The sequence below is a fragment of the Scophthalmus maximus genome, chromosome 2, assembly GCF_022379125.1.
Source record: "Scophthalmus maximus strain ysfricsl-2021 chromosome 2, ASM2237912v1, whole genome shotgun sequence".
Taxonomy (NCBI): Eukaryota; Metazoa; Chordata; class Actinopteri; order Pleuronectiformes; family Scophthalmidae; genus Scophthalmus; species Scophthalmus maximus.
This window is the reverse complement of record NC_061516.1, coordinates 19,263,587-19,283,004: the sequence shown is the minus strand read 5'-3', so window position 1 is coordinate 19,283,004 and position 19,418 is coordinate 19,263,587. Positions and strand designations below refer to the sequence as shown.

The 19,418-nt window shown below is 44.5% G+C and overlaps 3 protein-coding genes across 8 annotated transcripts in view; 1 reads left to right on the top strand and 2 right to left on the bottom strand.

Annotated features, from left to right (window-relative positions):
• The window catches only part of stk10 (serine/threonine kinase 10), a 36,600-nt gene extending 26,092 nt beyond the window's left edge, over positions 1 to 10,508 (bottom strand). The window contains exon 1 of the mRNA XM_035624210.2: positions 10,007 to 10,508. Within this exon, the coding sequence (XP_035480103.2) occupies positions 10,007 to 10,165 (159 nt within the window). The 5' untranslated portion in view covers positions 10,166 to 10,508. The remainder of the gene's footprint in view (positions 1 to 10,006) is intronic.
• Positions 10,509 to 12,369: 1,861 nt separating this feature from the next.
• On the bottom strand, positions 12,370 to 17,078 carry zmp:0000001268 (CYTL1 domain-containing protein). Of its 5 annotated transcripts, none has more exons than XM_035626448.2 (6): positions 16,153 to 16,734; positions 15,094 to 15,413; positions 13,585 to 14,655; positions 13,216 to 13,260; positions 12,734 to 12,880; positions 12,370 to 12,514 (listed from the first exon to the last, which is right to left on the bottom strand). In XM_035626448.2, the coding sequence occupies exons 3-6, from the start codon at positions 13,735 to 13,737 to the stop codon at positions 12,422 to 12,424; spliced, it is 438 nt and encodes a 145-aa protein (XP_035482341.2). In that variant the 5' UTR covers positions 13,738 to 14,655; positions 15,094 to 15,413; positions 16,153 to 16,734; the 3' UTR covers positions 12,370 to 12,421. The 5 variants fall into 5 exon arrangements, with proteins under 5 accessions (XP_035482341.2, XP_047186451.1, XP_035482337.2 ...); XM_047330495.1 differs by having other exon boundaries at positions 16,610 to 16,724; XM_035626444.2 differs by lacking the exon at positions 15,094 to 15,413 and having other exon boundaries at positions 13,585 to 13,698; positions 16,610 to 17,078.
• Positions 17,079 to 17,209: 131 nt separating this feature from the next.
• Positions 17,210 to 19,418, top strand: part of stk32a (serine/threonine kinase 32A) — a 51,980-nt gene continuing 49,771 nt past the window's right edge. Inside the window, exons 1-2 of one of the 2 annotated variants that reach the window (XM_035626443.2) lie at positions 17,210 to 17,364; positions 18,789 to 19,146. In XM_035626443.2, coding sequence (XP_035482336.2) covers positions 19,095 to 19,146 — 52 coding nt within the window. In that variant the 5' untranslated portion in view covers positions 17,210 to 17,364; positions 18,789 to 19,094. Of the gene's footprint in view, positions 17,739 to 18,788; positions 19,147 to 19,418 lie in introns of both variants that reach the window. The other variant, XM_035626442.2, reaches the window with a different exon arrangement.

Genomic DNA, 19,418 nt, shown 5'->3' with positions numbered 1-19,418 from the left:
GGCCCCCCGTGATGAACTCTTACTATTGTCTTTGCCTCTTTGTTAAGGCTCAAATTGTTTTTACAGCACAGTTAACAATATTTATTGTGTCTGCTCAGAAGGAGAAAACCACACAAGCTGGAATAGATGGAAAACTGGTAGCTCAAAATGGATTTTAATGGACCAGAGGACTGACTTTACTCATGTACTTTGTACATCTTTGTTGGCAAGTGCAAAAAACTCTTCCTGTACTTTAGTTTGACTTTCAACATTGCCACTTAATTCATGAAATGCAAAAGAAAAACAACAACTAGTAATTCTGAGTAATAAAGGAAAGCAAATGTAAATGTGCATATGGTTCATTGCCTTTCTGGAAAGCGAAACACCGACGCCAAAGAGTGACTCAGAGTGATGCACAAGATGCCAAACACATGATGTTCCTCCTTGTGTCAGAGGGACAGTGTTGTGACTGCTGACTGATGGGGCGTTGTGTGTAAACACAACATTAATGCGAACCCGCAGTCCCGCAGCCATAATTGTAAGGGCGCGCGGCCGGAGACGTGCCAAGACTTAAAATAGAGTCAAAAACAGCGATCGAGATGGTTGTGATTCAATAATATATATATATATATATATATATATATATATATATATATATACACATCACACATTTTTCATTAATAATTATACAACCTCTGTTTGGAAGCAGAAGCTAGAACTACCTGAAAGATAATAAAGCACGATAGTTGGGTGTCAAAGTCAAACATTACAGGGCATGTGAGGATATGAAAGTTGGTACATGGCTGAGAAAATGAGGTTGTGCGTGTGTCTGCATGTGCGTGTTACGCGTGCATGCGTCGACCAAGTGACCTGCAGAGACTCGACAGACTAAACAGCCTGATGAGGGTCCGATGCCGCCGCGCTTTTGCCGGGGCTGTGGGAAAACATCTGAACAAACAGAGCAGGCTCACAGCAACACACACACACACACACACACACACACACACACACACACACACACACACACACACACACACACACACACACACACACACACACACACACACACACACACACACACACACACACACACACACACACACACACACACTCAGTTCATCGCAGCACACCATGGACTGTGGTGTCTGTCTGTCTGTGTGTGTGTGTGTGTGTGTGTGTGTGTGTGTGTGTGTGTGTGTGTGTGTGTGTGTGTGTGTGTGTGTGTGTGTGTGTGTGTGTGTGTGTGTGTGTGTGTGTGTGTGTGTGTGTGTGTGTGTGTGTGTGTGTGTGTGTGTGTGTGTGTGTGTGTGTGTGTGTGTGTGTGTCCGAGTGTGTTTGTCAAACAGGGCTGCAGAGAAGCCGAACTGCCCACAGCGGAGTAACCCACTGTGCGAGTCAACAGGACGTCTCCTACTGCCATCAAACAGTCAGTCGGTCAGTTGACAATGCTTGACAGTAAACACGGAGACACCAGACACTTTTACTCCTCTGCTAACATCTCAGCTCTCTGCTACACACTCCTGCCCTGCACCAGCACCGTCAGCCTCAAAAGACTCACTATCTGGGGTCGGATATTTGGTATAGTGCATATGTACGTATCTGTGTGTGTGTGTACACATGTGCAGTATGCATCTGTGGCCTTTTTGCTATATCACCCTTTACTTACATCACAATGCACATTAAATGATTAAACAGTTAGATTAATATATATTTGATCGACAAAGTTGAATGCAACTGAGGTCTGTTATCAAGCAAACACACCAACAATTATCTCATGGTGTGACCAAACAAGCTATTTGATTTGAGCTGTGATTGGATTTTTTTTCCTCCGAGTAGACTGAATAATATATATACATATATTAAAGTACAATTTCAGACCAACGAATCATTTGTTCATCACTTGCATTATCACTTGTCTCAAGCTATTAAAATGTGAAAATTATTTCAGATTCTACCTCAAACCTACCAAGTGAGGAGAAACTGATATTTAACGTTACCACAGTAACGTTAAATGTCACCTGTCCCAGAACTGTTCCTATGTTTCATCCTGGTTCATTTTTACATCAATCATTTCCCTAGACCTTTTCCTCTCAATGCGTGTCAGATTGGCAAACCAAGAGAATGATGGCCGATTTGAATGTAAACTTGTAGGAGTGCTGCAGCGTTTAATGCACGAGGGAGATTACCGGCCTGTATTTCGCCAGGTCAGGGAAACCCCCCCAGATGTGTGCCAGATGAACAATGCACAAACACACATGTACACAAGTCACACAAAGTTTGAGACTTTTGTGCCGTTTTGTATTATTAACTTGTCAAGACAGACGCGCGCACACACACACACACACACACACTTTATATCTCAGGGGGAATAAGGCCTGTGGAATGTGCCTCTGGCCTTCAGATGGTTGGGGGAGTGGACAAAGTGGGCAGGCGACTGAGCCTTGTGCATTTGTGTGCTTCCTGCTTGTGTGATCCAAGGAATGCATTACATCAATGAGGCTCCTCGGGTACAGTGTGTTTGTTTGTTTGTGTGCGCACCTTACCAACTGTACACAGTCGGTGCGCGGAGAGGAAATTACACCGAAACGCCTCATTGCGCCCGACGTGGAGCTGCCCGACTTTCTACAAGGTGTGCCGTGGGTGTGCGTGTGTGGATGTCGGAGCACGTCTCGGTACGTACTCGCCAGAGGGAAACAAGTTGCTGACCGCAGAGAGAGTCACCTTCTTGATGCTTTTTAATCTTAACAACCTTGAAAAGACCAGCAGCAGCAGCAGCTTCAACCATCAAACGCAAACTCCTGTCAAACTGAAAGACGCCTTTATTTCCAATCTGTTCAGATTAGCGATAAGGTTTCTCGTCAACACTTTCTGCCATTGTTGTCGGGTATGTACAGTCCGTTGCCAACCTTACTTCATATCTTGATGTACGAGTATCCAAACTGTTCATGCACTTGTTGCGTCTTGCAGATATGTAGCGTGAGCTCCTGCACGACCAAAGATCTGCAGCAAGGGTGGATTAACAGGGAAGCCATCGGTGTTTGCTACAATGAGTATACAAGCACTCATGTCAAATTTTCCATAAACATCTCATCAACAATATTTTTAAGGCTGTCAAATAAAAAGGGATGCCATACGTTTGGCACGTCCAACAGCTGAAGAGTTACAGAGTAAAATGAGTAAGTGACACATGTTGGTACCAGCTGGCTGCCCGGGAAGCCAGCTGGTACCAACATGTTCAATCGAACCGTGTTTACACGAAAATGGAAGAAAGATGAAAAAAGAAAGATGCCAGATGTCAGGTTTGTACGGAAAACACTGTGAATCGTTACACAATAACAGCGCACAGCCACAGGGCCGAGGGAGAAGGGCTGCAGTTCAGTTTAACCGCCGCTGAGAGAAAAACAACGCAGCACTGTTTTCTAACCCACTGACTCTTCCCTCGCTCCAACTCTCCTCCGCAGGAGAACAACAGTCTTGGGCTTTGTTTGGGTCTGGTATCCATGGAGAGCAGAAGGACTTGTTTTCTTGCTCCGTCTTGCAGCTCATTTCACCAGATCTCTCTCTCTCTCTCTAGGTGTTTTTTTTTGGGGGGGGGGGGCTTTTATGTAGGTTAAGTGCAAAAGGATTACCTGATGGACCCAAACCCTGGCAGAAAAAGAACCACAAGTCGCCACTGTATGTTTTAAGGTATCACATAATATCTTATTAGACCACATCAACTGTGACACCAATTACCTACAGACCATTACAGAAAACCCCTAAAGGTTTTACAATACAAGAAAATTACTAGTAAATATCTACCTCCAATATTTTTCCTTTGTTTCGTATGAGAGACTGTATCAAAATACATCAAACATTTTAATACCACTGCAAATTGTTGGGAAAACTAAAGAAACAAAAAGAAATGTGTAAGGCCACCTTTATTCTGAATGGAGTTTCTCCCATTTCTTTAATCCTTTTTTTTTTCAACAGGACGTGTGTTTCCATACTGCCCTGCTTCATTCATCACCAGCCAAACTGTACAGCTTTTGTCCCCCCCCTCACCTAATACGCCTGTCATCTCTCCCTGTTTACCCCCCCGCCCGCCCGCCCGCCACCCCTCTCGTCTGTCATGTACACTTATCCATCTGTTCTCAGTAACTGACTGAGAGCTGAAGGCCACAACCCAATGAGCGAGAAGCACACCGGCTGCTGCTCAACAAAAGATTTAGGGGAGGGAAAGCTGGAAAAGCAGATGTTAATGACACATTTACAACACAAAACACGCCGTATGGACTGGTAGACTAAGTAAACACACACATTCCCAGCCTCGCGTGTGTGTGTGTGTGTGTGTGTGTGTGTATCAATATATGACTGAGATACACACAATCTTCTCAAAATAAATCGAATGGGAATATTAATGTTGTGACTGTGTCGACTGAAGTGTCAATGATTACTGCGGGACTCACATCGGAGAAGAAAGTTAGAAGATCAAACCCAAATATCACCAAAATATAGAGAAAATGTATGCATTATTTGCCCAATGAGCCTGTTAACATAATTGTATTTCCACGTCACAATTAGGGCCGAGTCTTTGCCCCTTTCAACTGTCGGCTGAAAAGAAAAAGAAAAAAAAAGCCAACAAATAATTATTGACAGTGTCGATGGACCAGAACGACCTCATGTAACCAAAACCACACAGAGAGGACTTTCCCTGGGGCCATTCACCTCCAGGTTGAATGAACATGCCACTTGCATTTTCCGCATGCATAGGGTGTCGCAGACAGTCCCTTCAAACACACACACACACACACACACACACACACACACACACACAACTGCCGCCAGGGGAATGTGTGTAGGTTAGACCTTTGCCCCCGTCATAAAGCCTGTAAACCTACAGCTCCAGCACAAACACGGCCGCTATTAAAACCCCTCGTCTGACAGAGGCCGCCCGTGGAGGTGATGATCTGTCATTCAGATGAACAAAGTGCACAGGCCAACAGCTGCGTGTAAGCTACTCATGGGGTTAACAGCAAAGATGGACTAAGTTTAGAAAAAATACATATATTCTCTCACATAATTACATACTCTAATTACATAATTGTTTAAGGACGCATAATAATGTATAAAGCCGCACCAATGCTAGGCAAGTTTAGGGTTTCTCAAATATGTTAATGTTTAATTTTGCGTTCAAAGAAATGAAAGATGGCCAGAAAGCAGCGGCAAACCCACGATTACACAACTCTGCAGAGGACCTTTAACTCAAAGAGCAACAGATGCAGGAAGTGGCGTCACATGGCGACAACAAGCCGAGGCGGAGTCAAAATCTTGGCGGAAATACTGACAAGCACTGACTTGTTGGCTGGTCCCCGACAGCGAGGGCGAGCCCTACAAAAGCGCAAACGTCCATGACGCCACCGATCACACATTGTTGGACTTTTCCCCACCGGCTGTCGCTCTTTCATTCGGTACAAAGTGTTGCTATTGCCTGGCGGGGGAGTGCGTGATCGTCGGCCGCGCCAACAGCTCCGGTGTCAGGCGTTCCTGCCCGGTTCTCCCTGCCTGCCGAGGGCCGCGCACTGCACTCGTTCCAAGGAACACGCACAGTCAAAGGCTGCGAGTGTAATGCCGACGAAACGTCGTCTGACGGCGCTTACGCTCCGGCGTAGCGGGAGACGCACTCCATGGTGCAGTGTGATTTTAAAAAATGAACTATGAATAAAGGTACCGACATTTTGTCTATGTGAAACGCACGGGACGATCAGGGGTCGAGGGGTTTAGGCTGTATTAGACAGTGCTAAAATGAAGCTCAGCTGAACCCATTGTTTGAGGAAATGACTGAAAAGCAGCTTTCAAGCTACTGCTTTGATTACAGAACTTAAGAACCTGATCTCATGGCCAACTCCGAAACGGAGAAAAGAAAGTAATGCATGCGTGTACAGCACCTCCAGAGAACTCTTAAGTCAAGTCGAAAATGAGAAAGGTCCACCCAAAATGGAGTTTAGGAAATAAGAACTAGGAATATTTTTTCCTTTATCAACTCAGCTGCAAAATGATTCCTCTCATATAAGCAAACCATTCACTGCATGAAAGAATGGATTTTATGCATTTACATAACTGGGTGTGAAGCACAATGCGGAGCGAGGCCCAAACGCAACACCCCTCACTGAAGAAGCTTCGATCAGCATTGCAAAAAAGTCCAGCGCGGCTCTTATCAGTCACCGACGTGCACCCAGCTGCCCCCTGAGATTAGGCCCGTGCAGGAACCGCCAGAGGATGATGGTTTCACTGAGAGCACGTAGACACGCGTCTCTGTGGTGCTGTTCAGAAGTTAGACTACAGACTTTCACATCGACCTTGTGGCTTTCCTTTGCAAAGAAGATGTTGCAACCTGCACCCCCTGCACCCCCCCCCCCCCCCTTTACAGACGACACCCAGTGCATTTTTGCTTTCACTTTACCGAAAAGAGCTGTCGTGTTTGGAGGGATTTCTACATGAGCCTTTTTTTTACTCGTTGGGCCGTCTTTCATTGTGAGTCACTGGCGACAACACCATCACAACACTTTTCCTTCTTTGTGCCATAAAGAGATTCACGTTTTATTCCACAACATCTGGCCTATTAAATGACCCCGATTATTTAAACGCGTATGTGCATAGAGGAATTTTTTTTAAAAAAAATAAAAATGGTTATATATGGTTATATTATAACCTTTCTAACTTAGATGCCGGGACAATTGGACCCGCTCAGTCCTTTGCATCACAGACCAACAGAGAGAAGATGATCTGGGGGGGGGGGTTTTCGGCGCACAATGGGAATTGGCCGGAGCGTAACCTCGCAGCCTGCGCGTGTCTATGGAAACATTTCACCCGCGGCAGCAGGGCAATGTGCTCAGCGGCACGAAGCTCATTAATTAGTGAGGGGAACCATACAACTTCAAGTTTCACGCTTCAGTTGCAGCCACGCGCACCTTTACACGTACTCAAACTTTTTGCAACAAGTGCAGGCATGCACGGGTCGACACAAGAAAAGAAGAAAAAAAAAAGGCGGCGACGACATCCGCACTGGATGGACAAGAAGTGGGACATTCTGGTGTCATTGGACAGCTACGATCCTGAGGATGAGGACTCTACTGGTAAACAGAAATGTCTGGAGGTGAATTTCTGAATCACCACTGCATTACAGTGTGTTATATGTATGTGCGTGTACAACTTAGCGCATAAATGCACTGTGCAATATGTCAAGCTACAAATGACAAATGACATTAAATCAAACTTCCTCCAAAAGTTGCACAAAAAAAAAATGAGACACGGATTTAGCTGTCACTTTTTAAAAGATAAATTTGACTAATTTGACCATTGCTTTGTGGTCAGAACTCAAAATCAACGAGTTCTCTGTGTCCTTGGATGGAGCTACAATTCTCAAATATACATCCTGCCCTGAAACAACCGTGGCATTTCAGCATGAACAAAGAAATAACACAACAGGCGACGCAGCGTTAGAGACACTGCTGTGATGCCTTACTGTTTAGCTACTGCATATCACCATTACACGTGTGCTTGACAGCACTGTTCAATTATGACACAGAGAACTTGAGATATACACAACAGCTTGTTTGTGTGTAGACGTGTTTCCTCGTCCGTGGTCGCATACTATTCAGCCACAGTTCTGCATTTATTTGGTAAATCATGTGGTTCCGGTTTTGTATTTTTTAAATAATTAATAAGTTCCTCTAAATAAACTTGTTTTCATTACAATTCTTTGTGAATATTCAAACTAAGAAGCGATTCCCCTCACATTGATCCCCTTAACTGCGGTCGACTATCAACTAATAAAAATCTGCAGCAGCAGAACGTATTTCATAGCTGAGGGATTAAATTGCATTGTATTGAGAACCTTCTTTCACTGTGCCCCTGCTGCATGAACACACGGGCGTGATTTGTCCTTGACACTCTCCTTACGCAACAAAGTCAGTGCTTATTCTCCCCAGTGGTGGCATTAACCTTTGGAGAGTCTGTGTGACAGGAGCGCACTCTGTACCAACACAGCACCATTAAAGGGGACTGCGCTTCGTCTCGATGGCAGATGCTGAAAACAAAAGAAGTCCGCCTGCGCAGGCGTCCCCGCCACGTGCCAATGGGCCCAATCAAAACTGAATTTTATGAAGGGTGAATCAGTATCACAATCCGACGCCAGCTTTTTATCACTCCTGCGCTTGATAAGCAGCTGATTTGACATGTGGCAAGAGATACTGGGCCGCCTCCCTCCCTCCCTCCCTCCCTCACGCCCGCCGCTCCATCAAAAGGCTTTTTAACAACGGAAAAACACGCACGGTTCACCACTCGAGGCCTTGACGCCCACAGACGAGCCGATTATTCTGGGTTTTCAGAGCCGTGAGAGGAAGCTGTCCCCTGACGCAGTCCCACGATTTCCTCCCCCTGGCCATCATTCTGCTCCCACTCTTCCCCCCCGCCCCTCCGTCTGACAGCTGCAGGTGTGGAGCTGTCCTCCTCCAGCCCACTTAAAGACAGGGACCAGAAGCCAAAGCACGGGCTTGACATTTGTGTACGACGATGACGGCGGAACATAGCGGGGGGGCACGTTACCTCTCAGTAAAGCCTGCCAATTGTTGGAGTGGAACGACTTTCGAACACACGAATGAATCCTGTGCGCCATTTAGTTTAGTTTGGCTTGAGCCACGTGTGTTCCTCAGCACTGGAATAATACGATTCTGTGTTTACAGACCAAAAATGAAAAGCTTCCTCAAACCTAAAGCAAACTTCGTCTTGTCAAAGATTTTCCGCAGGATGCTTCACACGTTTGCGTTGCTCAAAAGACACATAACTCAATGCAGTGTTTCATTCAGGCCTGTGGCGCCAACATAAGCAGGAATTTCAAGATGAAATTCCCCCTCCTACCAACAAGACTCACATGAAACATTAAAATAAGAGTTGGCATAACGGGGAGGCTGCTGTGAATGGCATCCTTGTCCCACTGATCACACATCTTCTGTGTCCAACTGCGAGTTTTTACAAACAAAATACCTAAACAAGGTGGAGTCCTCTGAAAAGACTGCGTTTTCTGTTCAACGCAAAACCCTCGGCTAAGGCATCACTTCTTCCACTGGGGCGCCCGACGTGTCAAAGACCTCCACTGTGCTCCACCGGGCAGTGCAGACACAGAGGGCCTGTGCCATGCGTGCCATGCTTCACAGAGGGGACTGACCAGCGAACATACCCAGATTAAATAACTCCTCTGAGCCAGAAGTGCTGCTGCTGCTGCTGCTGCTGAGGGTTGGGAGGAAGGAAGGGAACGAACTAATGAAGGGTGCTTTCACTGTCCCTGTGGCTGTCACATTGCATACACAGCAAGGAGCGAGGAAGGGAGCAGCGGGGGGCGCCGGTGATTAAAGATGTTGTTGGGGGAAAGATCATGAGAGAAGCGAGCGATTCTCTTACATGTCTACATCAGAAAGAAAAGAAAACCCCCAGCGACCTCAATTTGTCAAAATTGAGGGTGGAAATCACAAGTTGAAGGAGGAACTGAACAAGCTGGGGACAAACACGAGCCCCGTGGATGACTGACGGCGTTGTCGCACGCGTGCATCAACTCTTATCCAAAGTTATGGTGACTATATATCTCAGTTGGTTTTTATGCAGGGACATAGTTGAGACATTAGTCAGCCCGTCAGTCAACACTGGGGGGGGCGGGGATGCATCCCCAGGTGAGCGGAAGTACCCACCCCCTGAGCAAGGCAAGGTATATAAACGTGTGCAGACAGGAATAACCACAGAAAAACGCCTCAACTGCTCTGGAGGGGAAACCGCTGTGTGAAATGAACAATCTGCCGTTCTGTCATCTCTTGAACGACACATATCAGTCAGAGAAAGAAAAAAAAATGACAAAGCTTGACAATGACATTTAACTCTGAGGAGAAAGTAGAGCAACTCCATAGAGGTTGTTAAGTATTCCAAGACGCGTTTCCACATGTCTGAATGTTACAGAACCGGCTGCAGCCGGCAGGTGATCGGCCACCACCACACTCACCTTGTAGACCTTTCCGAAGGCGCCGTCGCCCAGCTCGCCCACAATCTCCCACAGGTCGTTGGGGTTGATGTCCCGGTGGACGTGCTCGTACTGCTTCACCTTCTTCTTGATCTCGATCGTGGGCAGACGGAGTATCTTGCTGAATCTGGCGAAAGCCATTATTTGCAATCCAACAGGGTAGCAATAAGAAAAAGAACCGTCGGAGAATGCATCAAAGAGAAGGTTTCGGATCTCTACACGGGGACCATTACGCACGCGGAGACGCGCCGCGCGTCATGGAGAAAGTCGTCCAATTTAGTCTTCACTTCGCGCGTCCTTTAGGAAATAAGCAGATAAGTTACTCTCCTCCTTCCGTGTCAACCCGCCGTGTGTGAGTGTGTGTGTGTGTGTGTGTGTGTGTGTGGGCTCTAGAGTCAGAACGTGTTATTATCCCATTCAGTGACTGCGCTGCGCTGCGGTGCGGTGCGGGACGCGCGGCGACCACCTGCCGCCGGTGACACGATGGAGAGTGAAGTCGCCTGCTCGGGCGACTTGTTGCCTCGAACTGTGACACTGTGAAACCAGCCCCACCTCGTCATCGCGGCAGCCCTCCCACTGCCGTCATGGAAATGTAGTTTCTTGGAAAGAACAAAGCCGTCGTCCTTACGACGCCGATGAGGCAACAAGGACTCTATGTCCGGGTTTGGTCGGCGGTGGGCGTGTCTCCCAACAGCTGGGGCCACTCTGACAAAAGCACTGTGCCGCTGCAGTTATTGATTTACTGTTGCACTAATCCACTGTTCTTTTGCAATCCATGCTGCCTCGCTGTGATATCTAATGCTGTTGGTCAGACTGTTGGTTAACATTTTGGTAAAGAAAGCAAGAGAGATTTGGACTCATATGACAGTTTCGTTTTATCGGAATGAAAATGAAAATCTAACTTTGTAAATGTACCTGAGCTGTGGTTTATTTTTCTTTTCAGTTAAAATGCCACTGTGCTGCCTCACTCCTCACCTGTACAAGCGGTGCTGTTGCGCCCTCTAGTGGCACATTCAGTTCAATGACCTTGTACCTGTTGATCATGTGCAGCATGAAAGTGCTGTAGCAGAAATGTGAATTATTGTGATTTTTTGGGGGTTGTAAACTGAATTTTCCATTTGAGGATGTCAGCTTATACTTATGGAAAACGATTAAAAAATAGTCGTTAGTTGCTGTCTTGAAATATTTTGCAGCCATTCTACAGGGTATGGGTTGGATTCTTTCGGTTTGATAATTTCATCCTGCACGTTTAAATAAAAGATAAAACAACTCAGATCTCTGTGAAAATTGAATCGTAGGGTTGTATGATTTGTGTGCCTCTTTTCTTAAGTGTACAGCGGTTATGATCCTTGAGTGGTCAGAACGTCACACGATGTTTGGCATATTTTACTGTGCATTGATTCCTGTTTGGTTTAAAAGGTTGAGCCCTGGGCTGCTGTGACCTTATGCAGATATACTGTAGGTCGGGTAATGTCATAACCTTTTAGCCCCTTTTAGAGATCGTTTATGATGTTTCGTCCATTTTAGGGTATATGAGAATCTATGAGCCAACTACTTTGTATTCTCTAAACAGTAATACATCCCAATAATCACAAGATAGATTTGATCACATCCCCCCTAATTACCCAAAGTTGAATTAGTGCACAAGCTCATACAAGCCAATGGAGGTTTCTACTAATCCTGTTGCATTAATGAGTTGTTTTCATTGTATATATACAATGTGTGTGTGTGTGTGTGTGTGTGTATTTACTTTGTTCAATTCCTATGACAACATATCTATAATCATAGGTCCATAAATCTAAATCACAATCCATAAAACAGACAGATGCTGATGATGTCAAAATACCCAGAAAGGCCTCAAGACCTTTTTCATAGGAGTCATATTGACATGTCACAGGAATGAATAATAAAAATATTTTTTGGTTGAATTCAGGAACCTGGTTCTGTCCACGCAGGCTCACTGTCACACTTTCATGTCTAACTATATGTAGGACATCTGAATAAAACTCTGTTAATGTTATGCTTGAATTAGGGTATGACGTTACCAACCCTAAATCATTAGATATTATATAATTGGTGGACATATTAAATATTTAAATAAGGAAGATTAATATCATGTTTATTGCCTCTAGCAATGTCTGGATGTCATACGTCCGTTTTATATAGCACCATTATGCCCCAAATATTTCTTTTAACGGGAAATGATGAAGAGCAAAACAACTTGGAGTAGCTGATTCCAATGGCAGAGTGAAGAAGAAGTTTAGTAAGACTGGACAATATTGCAGTTCATGTGTAACATATTGTGATAAGTACATTTTTAGTTACACAAACATAGTTACCATATATTTAAACTTGTGTTATTCATTTATTTCAGACATTAGGATAAGGACATAAGGTCTATTGCGGTCTCTTATTTCTGTCCGAGCAGATGATTTCAGGATCTGGAATGTTAGCCCTCCAGTGCAGCACAGTCAAAGATCGTGAACAGTCCTATAAAAAAAAGGGAAAAAAAGGAAAGGTGAAAATAGACGTATTTGGTCAAAACATGTAGGATTGCATTGGGCCTACCCAAGATTTTGTGTCCTATATTGTTAGACATAAAATTAACAATTCCATGCATCTTCAAATCAAAAACAATTTATCTGGACTCAAACAGCAGGTGCAAATAAAGACCGCCCTAACTAGTTGAGGCGGCCTGTCTCGTCTCACCCCGTGACATTTCTCCGACATGAAGATGAAGAGCTGTCTCAGAGTGACCACCAGCTTCCACACGTCTCTGGTGTACGCGCAGCGGCGCTCTCGCAGGCCTTCCACCAGGGAGATGTAGGTCCTCATTTTGTACATCACACAACCATTCTGGCGGCATGAGTAGCAATTAGTGTCCCTTTGCATGATTTAAAGAAGCTTGGGGTTTGCAGTCAAAACACCACAGAAGTCAGTGTGGAAAAAAATGGTATGACAGCAAGGTAACTTAAAACAGTGTGAAACACAAACAACTACAATGCACAGATCAGGAAAAACAAACACATTTGACTATGAAATGTATCTTAATTCTGCGCAACTATCAGAAATGTCAGTTTATTTATTCTAATTTGAATAGAAAACAAATTCAATTTAGTAATATTCTGATTCACAATTAAAAAAAACACATTTATTATAATCACAGGGAATTCAAAGTCATATATACTTACATGGACGTCAAGGTAGAGTTCTGGCATGTGTGCCATGCAGAAAGTCTGGATGAACAGGAAAAATATGAATCATAATATTTAAAAATTCTAAATCCTTTCTATAACCCAATGCCCCTTTAACATCGAGCCCTAAAAGCACAAATGTCTCACACGACTAAATGCAACTAAAATATTCTCACCTTTATTAGACAGCTTCACTTTGATTGGATGTGATTTAAACTTAATCAAACATGTATGTGTATGCACAGATTTAAAAAAAGATATATGATTGAAATATCTGCAACGAGTTCCCGTAATGAAGCTTATGAAAGAAGTAGACAAACACTCAACATAAATATATCAAACAACATGTGGAGAAAATCTACTTACAGTTTCAGGGTCCCTCTTCAAATCTGCCGCCCACTGGGTGAGATCCCGTGCCATGCTCAGCACCTTGGTGTAGCATGTCGGCGGGAAGAAAGGGTAGCTCAGCACCAGCGGCACCAGAGACGACACAAGCAACAAGTGGTTAAAGATCGCCATGACTCACTGACACCTACAGCACTAACGGAGCCTTTTGTTTGTCTGTTTGTCGCCAATGCAGACATGCAGCCACGTATGCTTGTTGTGGACATATTTTGACACACCCCTCGGTTTAAGTGCAGAGCAATGATCTATTTTTGCAGGGGAATCAATCCGAGGTCAAGAGGAATCACTGTGACTTTTTTAAAACATAATATGAAGGTAGAGAAGAAATGTATTTGCAATCACTGTCTGAGCATCTTCACTGTCCGCTCTTGTCGGTGTGGATCTAAATTCTCCTTATAGTATAATTTTCCCCCAGGTACCTTGTCTACAGACAGCAAAATGTCTTGCAGCAGAAAATTTGGGTCAGTCTATACCTCTGATTAACTATTATTTCTCAGAGAAAATAAATAATCCATCATGTGATCATTTTAGGGTTGCTGTTATTTTTTACACTTGGCTGTAAGTAAGGCTGAAGTCACTTGATAAATGGGTCTTATTGCTCACACTTGGCAAATAACTTTTATTATAAAATGCAATTCTAAAAAGTCTTTATCAATAAGTGGAGAGAGGAAGAAGTGAAAAATACCTGTGTAGAAAAAAAAAATACACAGTGCTTTGTTGTATTTTACTTAATTGCAAAAGAATTAACATCACACGTACCCAAAAGTACACATCATGCAAAATGGACCATTTCAAAATCATTGTGTAAACTACAGGATTTGACTGATGCACTATTATGCACATCACATGATTGCAGCAGAGAATGTTATTGTAATTATGTATTGTACATGAGTAAAAGTATTTACTTCTCAGAAGTGTGGATGGCTTTCTATGCATTTCATCTTGTAGTATCAGTTGGGAATTGTCGATGTACACGCTGCAGGATTATTTTAAGCCCGAAGAGTCTGGAGCCACCAACTCAATAGATATCACCTTTGGAATGAAATTAATGAATGAATTATTTGCAGCTCTGTAGATTTTAATATAAAACACCTTGGGTTTACCTGTAATGAAAGGTGCTGTATGAATAACTTAATACAGGTTTATGATAATCAATCATGGATTGGGGAGGAGGGTGGCATTCAACTGCTAATACATATAGACCGGAACATTGATCATAAAAAAGAGAGAGATTTACTGTAAATTCTATTCACAGCTGCTGCTGTGATGTCATCTCGTTTCATCCACTAGGTGGTGGTGATTTCACAGACTTCAGCTCTTTATGTCCCTCTCATCACTCTCAAAGTCCAGCTTTCTGAAGCATTACGTTGAAGTTCTGCAGAAATTCCTTACTTCATTTCTGAATGTGATATACAACGGCCTTATGTGGCAAAAAACCCCCACAATAATATTAATAATACCTTCACTTACAAAACTAGGACATCACTGGCACATGCTGAGGCCTCCTGCATGGTAAGTGGCTTTACGCGAGTTTGGGTATTGTTCTGCTTTTGAGTGATGCTCGTTACATCTCACAGCGTTGTCGAGAGTTGGAGGTCTGTCGCCTCCCTCTGTATGAAGACGGATGGCCGACACTTAGCGTGTCTTGGCATGACGGAGAGGCATGAAGTGGAAGAAAATATGCAATGTGCCCTGTAAGCATATCTCTGGTCTCAAAGTCCCAGCACACAGCGATTCTCCTCTTGACCTTGGTCTTCTCAATTAACATGGGACAGAGGTGACCCAGCAGTCTGTATAATGGATGGATGTATTGTGCAGTTAGTAACGATGGCTGTGGAAGTTATATAAGGACAGTTTAGACGACAGCAATCTTCCCAGAAGGCAGCAAATTTGAATGTACCACACATTCTGGTTTCAAGTTTACTGCATATTAATCATTGAGTGTACTCACATACAATACATGCTGTCAGGGCGCTTACTTTTCAATTTTTCTGGAGAATCACTGAATCTGTGCAAGTCATTCACTTTTTCCCACAAATATGAATCAAATTTAGTTTACCAACCGATTTTACCACCAAGTATGTGAGTAATCCTACATTTGAGGTCAACTACTTTATTTTAATTGTGGCATGATGATATCCAGACCTTTGTAAGATGGAAAATAAAGTAAATTCTATTGCAATCACTATGCACTCATTCAAGAGCAAATCGGCAAGATAGGTTTTTTTTCCGCCCTGTATGCTATAAATTATGACTATATTATCATTATAATTGTTGTGAATCAGATAGAATATATTTTTGTATTAAACTGGTAAAAAGAAACTGACAGAAGTTAAGAGTTAAGAGTAAATTCATAATTAAACTCCTCAGGCATGGAATCAATGTCAAAAGAAAGTGTTCGCTGATATGTTACTTTTAGTTGTTGTTTAATCTTTTACACTATTTTGAGTAAAATGGTGAATTATGCTATCAATTTACAATACATAATACACAGAGGCAGAACTTTCATTTTGTAACGTTTGCATGTACCTGAGGGCCGTGAACACCTGAGAGGGTTTTCACACTTGATAGTCGTTCTCGCCTACGTCGGCCGCGTTTCCCGACTTTGATTGGTTCGCAGACGTGTCACGTGCGTGCGTTCTGACGTGGGTGTGTTGTCAAGTCGGCGGGAAGCCTTTTCCGGTTTGAATGGACGGAGAAGGCGAACGAACAGATTGCCATCGCGTGATTATGATATTACCACCAGCAGCAACAACAACAACTCCGGCACCGACCACAAGCCCATGTACTCGAGACGAATTCGCCAAATGAACGTCTACATGGTCGCCGAAGATCGTCCTTCTTCTTCTGTGGTTGCTAGCTGCCTCAACAACTTCCTGTAATCGGTCCGAAAGTCCGAGCCATTCAAAATAAAAAGAAAAGGAAATAGTTTCCCACACTGCTAACGAGCCGAACCATGGTTCAGTTTGATCCGGACAGAGCTCACCTCTTTTGGTCCATTATTCTGGACCGTGGTCCGAGGCACCTGTTTTTTTCTTTTCTTCAGGCCCTCTAACTCCTGATGCTGGATTATTCCGGATCCTTTCATTCCCCTTTTCACCATGGGCTGCATGATTTCTTTGCCTGACTCGAGTTGCTGCAACTCCCCACTCAGCTCCAGCAGCTCAGCTCATCCCCCGCGAGACTGTGAACTAGTCACCACCGTCCCCCACGGCCTCACCTGGGGGGTCCATCGTGCAGGCGAGTCAGCGGGCTGCAGTTGCCTAGTAAACCCCGTTTTCACCTCTGGGGGGCGCTGTCCTAAAGCTGATCGCGACCGCTCACTGTATTGTGGCAACAAAGAAAAAGAAAAAAAAGTTTCCTGCATGCATGACACTACAAAGATCTTCATCATGTCATGTTAATAATAGATTTAAATAAATCCAGAGTTTACAAGAGTCAAGTCACTGTCGCACATCATTGACGAATGACGTGTTCAATGACACTGATTTATGCTGAAGGAAAAAACTCCACAGGCGCTGTATGTTAACTGACTTTACAGTGGACTTGTAATTATGACGGGCACTTCTAGGTGGAAATACAGTCAGGCTGCCTTATCCAATCTGGTGTCTTTGTGTCAAAAATATGTTTTTTTTAGATGAGTGAATACTAACAACAGGGATCCCTCGGCACAACCAGCCAATGACACGTGCCTCTCCAGACGCACGGTGCCAAACCCATAACACAGGCTGCGATGTGCAGGTCAGCCGCTCACCAGAGCACTTTGCCTTCCAAATCCTAATTCTCTCTTCCCACTTCCCTTCTGTCCTCTTGTCCTCCAGGAACAAATCTTTTTTTTCCTTTTTCTTCTTCTTTTTTTTTTCGCATTGCACTGCGTCCGGCGGCGCATCCCGCAAGTCACGTCTCGCTGCGCGGTTCCCTTTTTTTTTTTTTTTTTCCGGGGGTGGCAGGGGCAGGTGTCGTCGTCGTCGTCAGTCCGTCCGTCCCTCCCAACAACCGGACAAGGGATGCTTTGAGCTGCACTGTTGCTCACATCACATCTCTGCTGCAGCAAAAAAAAAAAAAAACCGGTGCTAGAAATGGTCCCATGCTCCACCAGCCGGCTCCGTCCAGAGGTAGGTGCCCACCGCTGCCCTGCATGGATGCAGAGAGAGAGAGATGGGGGGGGGGGTACATTTCTATTCAGTGCATGTCCCCCCCACCCACCCCATTTGATCAGATACGGGCTCCGAGGCACAGTGTCCTCTGCGGGGAGCTCATGCAATGCGGCTTCCCGCACTTGATTTTTGAATGTTTCACTCAACAGAAGAGGGGAATATGCTGCGTTGACCCCACAACGCAGGCAGAGGAGGACATGCATGGAGGGGACTTCCCTCGGGCGGATTGAATGTTTGCCACAGCGAATTTCGTGACTGATTTAGTCATATCTCCTGATATTCCTATATGGGACAAGCTGTTATTGAGTTTATAATGGCATCATAGCAAACCATAATGCTGCAACATGTAGTGATGGGGCCGTTAAATAACTTGAATGAACTTACTTTTGACCCGCAGGATGAGGCTTCTTCGGATGTGCACAATAACATGCCATGTGCTTGACTGAAACGTCAATATTTTCCTATTCTTAGTTTTAGAATAGAGTTTCTATTCTTATCATTACTATTATTGTTAGTTCCTAAGTGGGCCGCCTGAGGGGATTGCAGTACATACGTACATAACGCATGGCAAACTGTAAACCGAAAGCCTCCAATCCTTGTGCTCATAATGGAAGAAAAACGTACCACCACACCGTAGACGGGTGCTCATGTCGGATCGTGTTTTGATTAAAATATAAGGGTTCAATAATTGATGAGGGAAAGAAGGAAGGAGGAAAGACAAGATCGGGAAGGAAGACCTACTTTTGGGAAAGAAAGTCATTTTCCTCACTGTTCAAGTTGTCCTTAAAAAAATGGATACTCCCCTGACACTACAGCAGGACACGCTCTCCAAAACAAAAACATTTTTCTCTTCCTCTTAATATCTAAGATAGGTCAGCGGTGATATTTCCATTGATTATTAGATGCTGTTCATGACTCAGAAGCTCTGTCTTTCAACTTCTTTTCCCTCCCTCCTCCCCTTCCCTCTCTCTGCGCGGTGGTGTCCTGTTTTCCTTCCTCCACTTACAGGTTAGACTCTCCGTCAACAGAGGGCCACAGCCACAGACGCACCGACCTCCCTCCTCTTGGCTGGCAAGAGTCATCCGTCTCCCTGCATTCATCTAAACAGCGGCGAAGACAGGCAGGCCTGAGTGGTCCAGCACGTGGGACTGTTTGTGTGTGTGTGTGTGTGTGTGTGTGTGTGTGTGTGTGTGTGTGTGTGCGTGCGTGAGGGGCTAGTGTTGACCAGGCAATGAGTGCGTCTCAGAGGGAGAGCTGTTCGATGCTGAGTTGAGCAAAGGGAGCAGAGGAGGAGAAACTGCAAGAAGAGCAGCCATGGGGCTCGGACAATCCAGCAAGGCTCCGGTCACTGACGGCAACGACGAGGGTGAGTTCTGAAACATCCCAAAATTCTTATCTGGCGACTCTTATTCCCCCCCCCCCCCCCCACAAGTTGTGAGAATGGATTTTAGCACCTTTGCTTTATCCCAATTTGTTTGATGCATTAAGATATTCTTATTAGCTGGAAAGATGAAGGGCACTTACAGTAAATGGTTTGGGATGTGTGTCGGTAATGCCTGATTAAGGTGCCACTACCTCAGCCATGGTAAAGAGGAATAACCCCTTCAACACATAGATGTTGTTGTTTTTCTGAAACCC